Source organism: Pseudogymnoascus destructans (genome assembly GCF_001641265.1).
Source record: "Pseudogymnoascus destructans isolate 20631-21 unplaced genomic scaffold scaffold_27, whole genome shotgun sequence".
NCBI classification, from domain to species: Eukaryota; Fungi; Ascomycota; class Leotiomycetes; order Thelebolales; family Thelebolaceae; genus Pseudogymnoascus; species Pseudogymnoascus destructans.
In genome coordinates, this window is record NW_020167546.1 from 55,521 (window position 1) to 71,628 (window position 16,108).

Sequence of the window (16,108 nt, forward strand, 5' to 3'; positions counted from 1 at the left end):
ATGGCCTTTCGTTCACTTGGTGCTACGCGCGAATTCACTCTCTTTGTTCGGTGCTGCCGAATTGCTAGGTTATATATACAACCCAAATTCTGAAACTCCCTTTTCCCTCTTCAACTTCTTCAAAACCGTAAGTCGCCCCTCCTTGGGCGCAAACCCCCCCGTTGTTTCGGTTCTTCCAAAACAACCTTCTTCCCCTTTCCCTCCGAATCTTCTTCCTTTTCCTTCGCTTCTATCGACTCTTTACTGACATTTTGCTCATAGCGTACACCTCTTCCATCCTTCGGCCGCACCGAAGCTACGATGTGGACCTACACGTTCACCAACAAGACGCTGATGACTGGGTGGGACCAGAAGATCCTTGCGAACCAATCGAAGGAGTAAGTCATTATCTCGGTCCTCTCGCAGCAACTACTAACAGCCTCGTTGGGATCGCAAGGCAGCATGGGAAAATCGCTGGGGTAGGGCCTCTGCTCCGACTAGAGATGGCCTTGACCCTGTGGAAGCTCTGCTGTAAGTCTGATTCTCCTCCCTTTTGTTTTGGTACTAAGGAGAGAATAGTCAGAATGCATGGACAAAACGTGCTAACGGTACCATTCAGAAGTCGATCTCAAAGTGCCAAAGCTGTAAGTTTACCCCGTTCGGTGTTGTTACTTTCCTGTGGTGAACCCTTCGCTAACACCAAATACAGGCAGAGTTCTGAACAGCACCATCCCTGGCAATAAGGGCAACAATTACGGTATAATCGAAGCCTTCGGTATTTGTTTCGCTCCTTGTGGTATGAATGATGCCGACCTCATGGGTCGTGGGTGTCCCTGTTGTAAGTTTCGGTAGAATCTCTACGGTTCTTGTTTGTTTCGGTACTAACAAGACATAGGAGCTGCAATTAAATTTTTCTTCGCGCATGATCTTAAGGTTCTTTTTGGTGGTGAACACTGCACCGATGATTCGGTACGTTTCTTCGTTGTGAGCGAAGGTACCCTTTCCTAACTTCGGTGTCACCGCAGGCTCCAAAGACGCTTTCGTTCTGGATGAGACGCAACCTCCTCTTCTTGTGAATTATGCTGCCCGGCTTCACCCCAAAGGTAAGTTTCCCTTCTTCCTTCGGTACAACCGTTTGTTTTGTTTATGTGGGTTCGATACTAACGAAACAATGCAGCATCTCTTCAGCAACACCGTCCGCTACCAGCTTCTCAAGAAGCTCCAAAACAACTTTGTGGAAGCGGAGAAAGCGGGCAAGCCGAAGACCTTAGATACAGCGAACCGCGGTGTGATTGCTTCGGGCCCATTTGCTAGGTTGTTTCAGAAGGATTCGGAGGCAACGAAGGACGCTGAGATGTCTTCGGAGGAATCGGATGGTGACGACAATGCTTCGCGTGCACCGAAGAGAATCAACGGCCCTACAACGAAGGAAGCCCATCAAGCTGCGAAGCAAGCGAGGGATTCGGCGGTTCCTACGGTCAAGCCGAAGCAACCAAAGAAGGCTTCGCCCCCAAGAAGCGCAAGTTTGCACCCAAGACGAAGACCATCACGAAGCCTTCGGACACACCGCGTGAAGATGATGATGCTGGTGCTGGTGCCGTAGGTATTGCCGCTTGATTCCGTCATGGCGACAGAACACCTTCATGTTTCGGCTGAGTGCAATTCTGCGTCAAATCATCGGTAGCAATGAAACCTTTCTCGTGTTTTCAGTGGTGGTTATTTTGCAAATTTCAGTGCAATCGTAAGATTTGTGGTGTTTTCGGTATATATGGAGCACATGGAGAGTAGATTCAGTAGCATCATAGGAAATTGGGCATCTGCATTCAATGGCGCACTATACCATGGAGTTTTCAGTAGTATCGTAGCATTAGCAACTCCTTTTAATATACTACGTGTGAACCTTCATTCTTTCGATGTAAACGTGAAGTATAACCATTCTTATATACAGTGACAGGTTCTCCCACAGGTAACACATGCAGGCCCTCGGTCTGGCCGAGGATTAAGGAAGTCTCTTCGGGAGGACGCTGGCTGGTCATTCCAGTTTAGGAGATACCGAATAATTGATCCAGAATCGTAGTTAGCACTCCACCCACCCCAATCAGCTACCTTCCGAACGTCCCATCGCTTGTCTGAGTATAGATATTGGTACCCACCACGCCGGAACGAGTGTGTACTGTAGTGTGAGTAGTCAAGATCGACGTCAACGAGGTTTTGGTTAAACCATCCGCTAAAAACGCCCGGTGGCTTTATGCGCTCGTTAGCACCAAGGCAATGTACATGATAGCACCGAAGGAAGACGTACTAGCTGCTTATTAACCAAAGATAGCTGGTCGTTTGTGTTAATAACGCGGAAAAGATGGCCTTCTTTAAGTTGAGAGATTTGAAACCATTTTAATAAGGCTCGGATTGGGCAGAGCCACAGTATAAGGACACAGGGCACCCAGCTCACAATAATAGCATATGAGAGTGCGAGTCAGAGGCTAAACGGATGCTATCCTATAGGTCTACTACAAAGGATACAAAAAGATGATGGGGGAACCCCGTGAGTCGATTTGTAATGGTGGGTGCACCAGATGTGAGAATCTAGCCACCCAAGGAAGGGATGAATTTACTAAGACAACACACTGTCTTAGAAAACAGAGCCAAAGGGTCGTAGCTTAGACTATTCCACAACGCAGCAATCAGGTGTGTGATGTAGTGAAGTGGTTCAGACAAGTTGCAACAAATGTTGAGTCTGGGAACTCAGGGGTAAGTCAGAGGTTAACACCTCACTGACTTTTCAGAAACAAGGAGTAACAAGATGAATGCTTGGAAGCTTGGAAAAGACGTGGAAGTATGTGATAGTCGATTTACTGTATTGTCTGCTTGCCCTTTCTTAAGGAAAGGGCAATCCTATTTATGCTAAAGGAGTGTAGTTCTCTCATTTTCCAAGACTTTCCATGACTTACCAGGCTTGGTAACTGTAGTCGACGTAAGAGAATCCCATAGAACCATCTCTTAGGTTCGTAGCCTATAGGAAGTAAAAGGAGGTCCAAGGTCAGAGTACCCCTATAGACAAATTATGTCATAGACAAATTATGTCATAGACAAATTATGTCATAACTTAACCAATCTTGTAGGTAACTAAAGAGCGATGACATGTAATGAATCATAGAGGTTCGTAGGAGCTTTTAGAGCTATCGTTCATGCTCCTAGGCCTCTAGTTGGTAGAGATATGTCATGTGGTAGTATGAGTGATGTCATGTAATGAATCATAGAGGGTTGTAGAGATATGCTATGTGGTAATATCGGCCCAGTAACTAAGGAGCGATGACGTGTAATGAATCATAGAGGGTTGTAGAGATATGCTATGTGGTAATATCGGCCCAGTAACTAAGGAGCGATGACGTGTAATGAATCATAGATGGTTGTAGCAATCGTTGAGTAGTATTGCTCTTGTTGTTGGTGTGATAAGCCAAAATATGTATAGTGACTTGTAGGTTTGAGGAGGAGATTTCCAAGTTTGCTCTCGAGTTTGATAGCAAACTGAGTGCAACGAATGTCAGTATGACAAAAGGCACAAGAGGAAATGTCTAAGCACGCGAATCGACGCCGAAGGAACAACGCTGTGCCCTTCGTGCCTGGGCTCGGAAACAACATCAAAAGCCAACTCAAAAGCAGTGTATCGAATGGTTCCTCCAGCAATATAACCACAAACTTAGCCAGTCGACAGTCTCTGAGTCTCTCAGCCATCACTTTGACAGCCTTGATGAAGCTCCTAATACCAACAGAGCACGATTACGAACTGGAAACTGGCCTGAAGTCGAAAAGCTTCTTCTTACTTGGCAACTTCGAATTGAGTCGAATGGAGGGTTTACAACTGGTGATCTATTTCAACAAAAGGCGCGACAAATCTGGGAACGCCTTCCACATAACGACAGCACAGTCTGCCCAGACTTCAGTGTAGGCTGGCTTCAACGATTTAAAGAACGACATAATATCAAAGTACGAATTCAACATGGAGAAGCAGGCTCAGTTCCAGAGTCTGCAGAAGATGAAATAAAGGCATTACGAACAATTGCAGGGGAATACTTGGAGGAAAATATCTATAATATGGATGAATCAGGACTCTTTTGGAAGATGATGCCATTATAACGCTGACTTTTAAATGATAGAAGACACAGAGGTTTCTTGCGTAAGGTTGACTTGACAGAGGAGGCAGGGGATTAAACACAAAGGCTTTCCAAGTAACACATTACAGTATTGTAAAGAATACTATATTGAGTTGAGCACGAAGCTCCTATCTAAGGAAATACTATCTATTTATATAGTGGTGTCGTGCCAAAGGGATATCCGTGGATAACATGGATAACATAATATCCATGATATCCAATGTTATCCATCATGTAAGATTGCAGCCGTAAGCGCTAGCCATAGCACTAGCACTTAGCCGTAACAGCCGTCTCGAGGACTTGCTACTCAATCTCAGGCTAGATTAAAGAAGGATATGACTCGGATCAGTCTTGTATTTTGTGTCAATGCTTCTGGAACAGATAGACTTCCAGTCTGGATCATTGGAAAGGCAAAACCACTGCGAGCTTTACGAAATGTTAGCGTTTCAACAATGGGTGGTATATGGAGATGGAATAAGAAGGCTTGGATGAATACAACTATTATGGGTGAATGGCTTGAGGCGTTCTATCGACATATTGGCACTCAAGAAGTTCTCTTTACAATGGATAACTTTACAGCACATGCTGCTGCTCTTGAGCTTTACCCCCCTTCTTCAAATATTCATATTTGTTGGTTACCAGCTAACAGTACCAGTCAATATCAGCCTCTTGATCAAGGTATCATTCAATCTTTTAAAGCTTATTATCGACGACAATGGCTTTCATATTTGACAACAATCAAAATCCTATGGATACAATGAATCTACACTTAGCTATTCGATGGATTATACGAAGCTGGAACAACTTGGTTACAAATGTTACGATATCAAGTGCGCCTTGCAGCTCGAGTAGGGGTTCAGGGGTGTGGGGAGCTTTCCGGGGTTGGAGCAAAGTTTTCAGTTGTGGAGTGAATTCTCAGAACTGGTCTCGCTAAAGAGAATTCACTCCACAACAATCTACATTTCAAAAACCAACACTTATTTCAATGTCAATCTCTCTTCCTACAACTATTACCCCTCTTGGAATCGGAGAGCTTTATGACAAGGTAATTAGAGCTGGGAACATACAAGATGTCATGGCAATATCAAACTTTCTAAACCCGGAGGAAGAGAAGGATATACAAGATGGGATGGAGGAATCGGGACCAGAAGAGGTTTTAAATGAGGTCTTAGAGGAGCATCTAGGCCAAGGCAGTACCCAAGATGATGACAAAGAGGAGGAGCAGCTAGAGCAGCCTGTATTTACTATACAGAGTGCTTGTCAAGCTCTACAAGTTCTGATTGGGTTTGCTGCAGGTCAAGATGCTCTCAAGGCAGAGCATTTATGAAGGTTGGAGCGTCTAGAGTCTATTCTTGATGCAGGATACAGTCACGGCTAGATGGGTGGATTATGCAAAATTTAGTATAGCGATATATCCTATAGTACGATATGATTTGTTGGCACTGAATACATCGTCTTAGCGGCATTTGACTGTAGTTCTTTACAGGGGTCGTGCATGGTATATGGTTCTTCCTTAAAACTATCTACTACAGTCAAACCCCTGTTATAACGATCCTGGATACAAGGATATTTTTGATATAGCGATATATTTTTCAGAACCAATTCTATTTCCACACAACTTACGATACTACGATAATCATTACAGTTCCATCCGATTATCGTTATATCCAGTCTGACATATTCTCAGGATCATGAGCCAGAGGCACAGTATTACATTAGAACAAAGGCACGCCCTTCGTCGCTGGGCACATCGACAGCACCCAAAGCCTACACAGAAGCAATGCATCGAATGGTTCCTCCACGAATACAATCACAAACTTAGCCAGTCAACTGTTTCTGAATCCTTAAGTCTACGCTTCTCCCACCTCGACGAGAATAATACACCACAAGGCGTGCGACTTCGAGAAGGCTTCTGGCCTGACTTAGAGAAGGTTCTGTTTGCATGGCAGCAGCGTATTGAAGCAAGAGGGGGATTTACAACTGGAGAGCTTCTGCAAACAAAGGCAAGAGATATCTGGCGCCAGTTTCCACAACACTCTGGCAAGCCAGTCCCAGAGTTCAGCATTGGATGGCTTGAGGGATTTAAGAAGCGCTTTAAGATATCATTAAAAGTTCGACACGGAGAAGCCTTATCTATCCCAGCTTCTACAGAAGAGGAAATGAGAGCCTTACAAACTGTGGCAGGGGAATATCAAGAGGAGGATATCTACAACATGGACGAGAGTGGCCTTTATTGGAGGATGATGCTCTCTCGAGGCCTCTCATCACAACATCAAGTTGGTTTAAAGAAAGACAAGTCTCGGATCTCTCTTGTCTTTTGTGTCAATGCAACTGGCACAGATCGATTTCCAGTCTGGTTCATTGGCAAAGCTAAAACACCACGCGCTTTGCGATTTGTATCAGTTCATACAATGGGAGGGCAATGGCGGTGGAATAAGAAAGCTTGGATAATACAACGATTATGACAGAGTGGCTTCAAGCTTTTTATCAGCATATTGGCACAATGTAATGGTGGGTGCACCAGATGTGAGAATCTAGCCACCCAAGGAAGGGATGATTTTACTAAGACAACACACTGTCTTGGAAAAAGAGCCACAGTGTCGTAGCTTAGACTATTCCACAATGCAGCAATCAAGTGTATGATGTAGTGGAGTGGTTTACACAAGTTGTACAAATGTTGAGTCTGAGAACTCAGGGATAAGTCAGAGGTTAACACCTCACTGACTTTTCAGAAACAAGGAGTAACAAGATGAATGCTTGGAAGCTTGGAAAAGACGTGGAAGTATGTGATAGTCGATTTACTGTATTGTCTGCTTGCCCTTTCTTAAGGAAAGGGCAATCCTATTTATGCTAAAGGAGTGTAGTTCTCTCATTTTCCAAGACTTCCCATGACTAACCAGGCTTGGTAACTGTAGTCAACGTAAGAGAATCCCATAGAACCATCTCCTAGGTTCCTAGCCTATAGGAAGTGAAAGGAGGTCCAAGGTCAGAGTACCCCTATAGACAAATTATGTCATAACTTAACCAATCTTGTGGGTAACTAAGGAGCAATGACGTGTAATGAATCATAGACGGTTGTAGAAGCTTTTGGAGCTATCGTTCATGTTCCTAGGCCTCTAGTTGATAGAGATATGTCATGTGTAGTATTAGCCCAGTAACTAAGGAGTGATGTCATGTAATGAATCATAGAGGGTTGTAGAGATATGCTATGTGGTCATATCGGCCCAGTAACTAAGGAGCAATGACGTGTAATGAATCATAGAGGGTTGCAGCAATCGTTGAGTAGTATTGTTCTTGTTGTTGGTGTGACAAGCCAAAATATGTATAGTGACTTGTAGGTTTGAGGAGGAGATTTCTAAGTTTGCTCTTGAGTTTGATAGCAAACTGAGTGCAACGAATGTCAGTATGACACACAACACGACAAGTTCTTCTTACAATGGACAACTTCTCTGCCCATTATACTGCAATTGAGCTTTGTCCTCCTCCATCAAATATTCGAATATGTTGGCTACTGCTAATAGTACAAGTTGCTACCAGCCTCTTGATCAAGGGATTATTCAGAATTGCAAAGCTTACTACCGGCGACATTGGCTACAATATATCTTACAATCCTTCAACTCAAATGTAGATCCTCTGTCGTCAATGAATCTACACCTTGCAATCCGTTGGATCTTACGAAGCTGGAATAACGAAATTACAAATACTACAATCTACAATTGCTTTCGCAAATCAACACTTGTCTCTTCACCTATTCACTTCCTACTCCAATTATGCCTCATGGAGTTACAGAGCTATATCAAAAGGTTATGGAAGCAGGAAATATACAAGACGTTATGTCAGTTGCAAATTTTCTTAACCCTGTTGACAAAGATGACAATGGAGAGGATGAGCAGAATGTAGGAGAAGATGAGGTTTTACAAGAAGTGCTACAAGAGCATTTAGGTTTACCGACTACTCAAAGTGATGAAGAAGACGATGATCAGCTTCCACAGCCTATGTACTCAATGGCTGATGCTAAACAAGCTCTTCATATATTGATTGGATTTGCTGAAAGCCAATCTCTTTCTTCTGATTATTTACGGACACTTGAGCAGTTGGAATCAGCAGTTGAGGGCATTCAGCAGGCATCATTAGTTCAGGGGACATTAGATACATGGATTACATAATATATTATATTTTGGTTACAGCGATATACTGGTTATAACGATAGTGAAATGGTGGACAGAATACATCGTTATAACAGGGGTTTGGCTGTATGGTCTACGAGCGCTATAGCCAGCTGAGCCTAGGCTGTAACGCGGCGGCTTGGCAATTACCACATGAGGTAATGGTCAAGCCGAAAGTCGGTCAGGCTGCTAAAGCCATCTACTGTACTCCGTACTCCGTACATACTGTAAACCCATAGGGACGTGCTAAGCTTTAGGGCCGCGGGATACACCCGCGTCCCGCTGGACGTAAAACAAATATCATCATCATCATCATGTTCGTTAATAATGTTCACATCCTCCGCTGACAAACACCCCCTCTAAGAGCTGCAAATCCGCTCCCGGCTCACTGTTGTACGGCACGGAACCAAATATATATTTCTCCGTGGAGGCACAACAAAACCCGTGGCTAGGTAGATGATGGCCTCTGAAAATTTGCTTATTTCTTCATTTTAGATGCGAGAGAGATAGTGAGTTGTTTTAATCGCCTCTCGTCTTTCCTTTTGTTGCGCCACGAAGTCAGTCACAGCTGGCTTCTACGCTGGTGCCCTTGGCCCCGTGCGGCAGTGGATCGGTTTCAGACGCCCGCCTTTGAGGTTGATACACAACACTCTGACCCCCGCGGAATCTGATAGAAACTAGAAATCGAGCGTCTCCAAAAGTCCGAGTCTCCTCGGAAACTCAAGACTCCTCAGAAACCTTAGCCTCAAAGCCATGAGTCTCATAAAAACTCTTAGTCTCTCCAAAATCCTTGGCCTCGTCAGAAACCTTGGCTCTCTGGAAATCTCTCGTCAGTTTTGAGGCAACGAGCGACTTGTCGATGCGGCGTCGTTGGGGCTGACTCCTTAATCCATAATCCATATGGGGTTCCGCTGGTCGGCGCGCTCCACCGAGAATTGCTATCTACGGAGTAGTGCCTGATGAAGGGAGGTTGAGATGAGATGCCTATTATCCCCCGTCAGCCTTGGTATCGAAAGAAGCCCTCACCTCACTCTACGTTTACTATGGTAATGGTAATACTCATCGTTTGTTTGCACGCGTGCGGCCAGGTACCATGGGTATTGGACGGATGCATTCAACGAAATGTACCGAGTAGATTAAGGGTCCGGTAATCGCAGAGGTGTGTTGTTGCGTGGAGGTACAGCATGGAGGCGGCAGATAGTGGGATGGTCCTCTATAAATACTTATGGGATACTATAAAATGTGTATAAATGTATGGCGTCATGCACACACCAACAAGTACCCATTTTGTATTTTTAGTGGTCAATACTCCTCACCCAAAGGCAGACCACCCCACCCAACATTTCAAGCTTGCCAGTGAAACTTCTGGTGTCTCTACCCTTCTTTCTCCCCTCCTCATCTCTCTTCTTTCCCAATTTCTTCTTCATTAACTCAATCTCCCTATCAATAAGAAGTTATATCATCATCCATAACTGCAATCATGGGTTACACCGATCAGGACTGGCAGTCCATCAACACCATCCGTACCTTGGCTGTAAGTTCATCCCTCAGAATAACCCCGCCCTCGTCATAAGAAGCAGCGTCATAGGATGCCCGGCGCGCCCTCCCCCCCCCCTTCCCTCACCGCGCCCGATATCGACGACGCCAATCTGACGACGGCGAGGATCGGGATAATTATGTTGATGACAGGCAGCTAATGACTTCTCCGTGCTCAGATCGATGCGACCTTCGCGGCCAACTCCGGTCACCCGGGTGCCCCAATGGGCATGGCCCCAGTGGCCCACGTCCTCTGGAACAGGATCATGAACTACAACCCAAAGAACCCAAAGTGGATCAACCGCGATAGATTCGTGCTTTCGTGAGTATTCCATTCTTCCTGTACTCATCATTTCGCCAATGCTGGAATGCCATTGCGGTTATCGGAGCGCGCATCAGTCGGGCGCCTGCAGTTCCCAGCCATATAGGAAGGGAATTGCAAGATCATAGCATTGGCTCCGATGCAATGATGACCACATTTATCGCCTTCAATTTTGTGGTTTAGATGTCTCTACCTAATTCTGAAGGCGGGGATGCATCAAGAAATCAGCGGTGAAGTTCCGACAGCTAACCCGCCTCATAGTAACGGCCACGGATGCATGCTTCAATACGCTCTTCTCCACCTTGCCGGTTTCGACCTCACAATCGATGACCTGAAGAACTTCAGAGTACGTGATACGTGCTCCCCACATTCTCCACTTCGTTAACAAACTTTAGCACGTCGACAGCATCACCCCCGGTCACCCGGAATCCCACGATACCCCTGGCATTGAGGTCACCACTGGCCCTCTCGGCCAAGGTTTTGCTAACGCTGTTGGTCTTGCCATTGCCCAAGAGCACACTGCCGCCCAGTTCAACAAGCCCGGATTCGAGCTTATTAACAACCACACATATGTCTTTATGGGCGACGGATGCCACATGGAGGGTGTTGCCAGCGAGGCTGCCTCCATGGCCGGTCACTTGCAATTGGGCAACCTGATCGCCATCTACGATGACAACAGCATCTCCATTGATGGTAACACCAACTGTGCTTTCACTGAGGATGTTAACAAGCGTATGGAGGCATACGGATGGCACTGCGTGACCGTCGGCGACGGAGACCACGACCTGGACTCGATAGAGGCGGCCATCAAGGCTTGCCAGGCTGTCAAGGACAAGCCATCCATGATCAAGCTCCGCACAACCATCGGCTTCGGCTCGAAGCTCGAGGGAACCGGTGGTGTCCACGGTGCCCCGCTGAAGAAGGATGATATCATCCAGGTTAAGGAGAAGTTCGGCTTCAACCCAGAGGAGACCTTCGTTGTCCCCCAGGGAGTCCACGAGCAATACGCCAAGAAGAGCGCCGAGGGTGCCGCTCTCGAGCAGGAGTGGAACCAGCTCTTGGAGAAGTACTCCAAGGAGCACAGCGTCGAGGCGGCTGACCTCAAGCGTCGCCAGACCGGTGCCCTTCCCGACGGATGGGAGAAGAACCTGCCCGTCTACACACCAGCCGACAAGGCCGTTGCGTCGAGAAAGCTCTCCGAGATCGTTCTCGGCAAGATCCACGACGCCATCCCAGAGTTGGTCGGAGGATCCGCAGATTTGACCGGCTCCAACCTCACAAGGTGGAAGGATGCCGTTGACTTCCAGCCCCCGTCCACCGGACTCGGTGACTGGAGCGGTCGCTATATCAGATACGGTGTCCGCGAGCACGCCATGGGAGCCGTCATGAATGGTCTCGCCGCCTACGGAACCATCCTCCCATACGGAGGAACATTCCTAAACTTCGTCTCCTACGCCGCCGGCGCCGTCCGCCTGTCCGCTCTCTCCCGCGAGCGCGTCATCTGGGTCGCCACCCACGACTCCATCGGCCTCGGCGAGGATGGACCAACTCACCAGCCTATCGAGACCCTCGCGCACTTCCGCGCCCTGCCCAACTGCATGGTCTGGCGCCCAGCTGACGGAAACGAGACCAGCGCCGCCTACTACATCGCCCTCACCTCCCTACACACCCCCTCCATCCTGGCCCTCTCCCGCCAGGACCTCCCTCAACTCGAGAACTCCACCATTGCGTCCGCGATCAAGGGTGGTTACGTCGTGCACGAGGCCGAGAAGGCTGACATCACCATTGTGTCCACTGGTTCGGAAGTCGGCATCTGTGTCGACGCTATCAAGACCCTCAAGGATCAGAACAACCTCACCGCTCGTGTCGTCTCCATCCCCTGCTTCGAGGTCTTCGATGTGCAGTCCAGGGAGTACAGACTCTCTGTTCTGCCAGATGGTATCCCATCCCTGTCGGTCGAGGTCATGTCCACCATGGGCTGGGAGAGGTATACCCACGAGCAGTTCGGACTTAACCGCTTCGGTGCTTCGGGTGCTTACAAGGATGTTTACAAGGTATGTGTTCACCACCCCCGAGTAACTGGCTTAAAATAAAATAGCTCACTGACACCCCATATAGAAGTTCGAGTTCACCCCAGAGGGCATCGCCAAGCGCGCTGTCGCCACCGTGGACTTCTGGAAGGACGTCCCGAACATCCGCTCGCCTATTAACCGCGCTTTCCAGCAACTTATCTAAGTTAAGTGATGGGAGGTTAGGAGGTTGGTGGGGCAAAGGGGGGTAAAGAAGGTGCGAGGAGGTGAAGAGCAAAGAAAAAGAAAGGTGCGGGAGGTGGGAAGCGTGCCGTGTATTGTTGTAGCTCTTGCGGGTAGTTAAGACTATATACATATTATTTGGTATGATTTGGGGCAGATGATGTGAAGTATCACAGCAGATGATGTGAAGTGTACTACTGTGATATATACATGTTGAAGTGTATGATATCACTTGCAGCGGTAGTATAAGTATCAAGTTGAGTTGAACAACAGTTCACTGGAATATGTGTTGTATTGTTGTTTTGAGTGAAGCTATCTACAGAACTATTTGTGGGTGGTCCGCAACCCGATTCGGTTGGCGAGCCACACGCCCAACCAATCAGTCTGAGCAACCTCCTCCTTCAACAATACAGTATATATCACAGTAGTACACTTCACATCATCTGCCCCAACTCATACCAAATAATATGTATATAGTCTTAATTACCCGCAAGAGCTACAACAATACACAGGGTTAGAAAATCAATTATAATCATGATTATTTATTTAGTCGTAACGTATTTCACAAGCGAGTCGGCATCCTAAGCGAGTCGGCAGCAAAAACACCAAAACGCGTCAACCTAACTGTAGTTAGCGAGTCGGTAGCAAAAACACCAAAACTACAGTCAACATGCCGCAAACAACACAAGCTAAATACTCTAATCAAGAGGGTAGAATACTATTAGCTATACGAGTAATCAAACAAGGCACTTGTCAAACTATTCAAGCAGCTGCAGTATCATACGATGTACCCTATACAACCTTAAGTGACCAGATCCATCGCATGACTTCTTAACGTGACTCTACTCTTAAGTCATGTAAGTCGACTCTATATGAAGAATCAGCTCTCGTTCAATATATCCTTGACCTAGATTCACATGGATTTCTGCCCTAGCTACAAGCTGTATAAAAAATGGCCGACTCTCTAAACAAGGTGAGAGCCCTGTTAGGAAGTACTAGACTACTAACTGTAATGGTGGGTGCACCAGATGTGAGAATCTAGCCACCCAAGGAAGGGATGATTTTACTAAGACAACACACTGTCTTAGGAAACAGAGCCAAAGGGTCGTAGCTTAGACTATTCCACAACACAGCAATCAGGTGTATGATGTAGTGGAGTGGTTTAGACAAGTTGTAACAAATATTGAGTCTGAGAACTCGGGGATAAGTCAGAGGTTAGCACCTCACTGACTTTTCAGAAACAAGGAGTAACAAGATCAATGCTTGGAAGCTTGGAAAAGACGTGGAAGTATGTGATAGTCGATTTACTGTATTGTCTGCTTGCCCTTTCTTAAGGAAAGGGCAATCCTATTTATGCTAAAGGAGTGTAGTTCTCTCATTTTCCAAGACTTTCCATGACTAACCAGGCTTGGTAACTGTAGTCGACGTAAGAGAATCCCATAGAACCATCTCCTAGGTTCCTAGCCTATAGGAAGTGAAAGGAGGTCCAAGGTCAGAGTACCCCTATAGACAAATTATGTCATAGACAAATTATGTCATAGACAAATTATGTCATAGACAAATTATGTCATAGACAAATTATGTCATAACTTAACCAATCTTGTGGGTAACTAAAGAGCGATGACATGTAATGAATCATAGAGGTTCGTAGGAGCTTTTAGAGCTATCGTTCATGCTCCTAGGCCTCTAGTTGGTAGAGATATGTCATGTGGTAGTATGAGTGATGTCATGTAATGAATCATAGAGGGTTGTAGAGATATGCTATGTGGTAATTGTCATACTGACATTTGTTGCACTCAGTTTGCTATCAAACTCAAGAGCAAACTTAGAAATCTCCTCCTCAAACCTACAAGTCACCATACATATCTTGGCTTATCACACCAACAACAGAAGCAATACTACTCAACGATTGCTGCAAACTCTTCTACTACATCTGTTTATGCTACATACATCACAGCATATTATTTGGACACTCATTGAACAAGTTATTAAGAATATCTCCTCCTTAAGGGGGTGGGCCAATACTACCACATGGCATATCTCTACCAACTAGAGGCCTAGGAACATGAACGATAGCTCTAGAAGCTTCTACAACCCTCTATGATTCATTACACGTCATCGCTCCTTAGTTACCCACAAGATTGGTTAAGTTATGACATAATTTGTCTATAGGTACTCTGACCTTGGACCTCCTTTTCACTTCCTATAGGCTAGGAACCCAAGAGATGGTTCTATGGGATTCTCTTACGTTCACTACATGATTAGCAAGCTAGTTGTGGGTCGCACTTGATTTCTAATACATTTACCAAGCCTGGTTAGTCATGGAAAGTCATGGAAAATGAGAGAACTACACTCCTTTGGCATAAATAGGATTGCCCTTTCCTTAAGAAAGGGCAAGCAGGCAATACAGTAAATCGACTATCACATACTTCCACGTCTTTTCCACGCTTCCAAGCATTCATCTTGTTACTCCTTGTTTCTGAAAAGTCAGTGAGGTGTTAACCTCTGACTTACCCCTGAGTTCCCAGACTCAACATTTGTTGCAACTTGTCTGAACCACTTCACTACATCACACACCTGATTGCTGCGTTGTGGAATAGTCTAAGCTACGACCCTTTGGCTCTGTTTTCTAAGACAGTGTGTTGTCTTAGTAAATTCATCCCTTCCTTGGGTGGCTAGATTCTCACATCTGGTGCACCCACCATTACAACAAGAAACGCTGAATTACAGTCCAACAAGGTCAAACATGTAAGGACACAGGGCACCCAGCTCACAGTAATAGCATATGAGAGTGCGAGTCGGAGGCTAAATGGATGCTATCCTATAGGTCTACTACGAAGGATACAAAAAAGATGAAGAGAGGAACCCCCGTTGGGTCAATCTCCTGAAGTACCCGGAAAGGGTCCGACTCGGCTAACTGTTGGAGAGTAGGCCGTGGGCGCTGGGATACGGTGGTATTTGGCCCTATAATCCACTACGGCATCCCAGGATCTCCGACCGGTGCTGGAAACCACCACAGTCTCAACTGGGGTTTCAGCTCTGAAGCCACCAGAATAGGGGGCTTTTGGGGGGTCGAAGCAGAACCTCCGAAAGGCCTACAAATAGCCACGTAGGCCCATTAGATAGTGTAGTTAATCAATCGATCTTATTTTGCTATAGTAAGCTATATACTGTGTGAGAACTCCTGCCCCGTTGCACCCGTGAGAAGTCCCGACCACTGGAGAAACCACATGATTTGTGTGTGATCCCGTACCACGGTACTTCCTGTTCCAACACTAACCTGCCTTCACCCTCACCACGTGACCGTGACTTGTCCGACTCAGATACCTTCCATCACTAAGGGAGAGGAACCCCCGTTGGGTCAATCTCCTCAAGTACCCGAAACGGGTCCGACTTGGCTAACCTGCCTTTACTCTTATCATGTGACCGTAACCTGCCCGACTCAGATCCTTTACGTCACTGAGGGACAGGCATCCTTACAAAACAGCAGAAAGTATGGCAGTTCAACAGAAGAAATATCTCTTTCAAGTTATGTTCTGGGGTGCAATGAGTTCTGAAATCTCTGTCTCACGCCCGTCATTATCCTGGATCCCTGAAAGCATTGAAGAAAAGTGGCAAAATGTGTTAAAACTTCGGGAGATAAATACATACTGGCAAAAAAAGGCAGATGATGAGATTTTACGGGCAAGAACAGTTGGAACT

At 46.1% G+C, this 16,108-nt stretch overlaps 3 protein-coding genes across 3 annotated transcripts; all 3 read left to right on the forward strand.

Annotated features, from left to right (window-relative positions):
• Window positions 1-1,058: 1,058 nt before the first annotated feature.
• Window positions 1,059-1,582, forward strand: VC83_08717 (uncharacterized protein; the record flags this gene model as incomplete). The annotated part of the gene is made up of 2 exons (XM_024472262.1): window positions 1,059-1,082; window positions 1,157-1,582. 2 exons carry the CDS (start codon window positions 1,059-1,061, stop codon window positions 1,580-1,582), a joined length of 450 nt encoding a protein of 149 aa, XP_024320392.1.
• Window positions 1,583-5,115: 3,533 nt separating this feature from the next.
• VC83_08718 (uncharacterized protein) lies at window positions 5,116-5,457 on the forward strand (the record flags this gene model as incomplete). Its single annotated transcript, XM_024472263.1, has 1 exon — window positions 5,116-5,457. The coding sequence occupies one exon, from the start codon at window positions 5,116-5,118 to the stop codon at window positions 5,455-5,457; it is 342 nt and encodes a 113-aa protein (XP_024320394.1).
• Window positions 5,458-9,472: 4,015 nt separating this feature from the next.
• TKL1_1 (Transketolase) lies at window positions 9,473-12,492 on the forward strand. Its single transcript, XM_024472264.1, has 5 exons — window positions 9,473-9,830; window positions 10,012-10,154; window positions 10,416-10,500; window positions 10,550-12,208; window positions 12,273-12,492. Exons 1-5 carry the CDS (start codon window positions 9,777-9,779, stop codon window positions 12,387-12,389), a joined length of 2,058 nt encoding a protein of 685 aa, XP_024320393.1. The 5' UTR covers window positions 9,473-9,776; the 3' UTR covers window positions 12,390-12,492.
• Window positions 12,493-16,108: the final 3,616 nt, after the last annotated feature.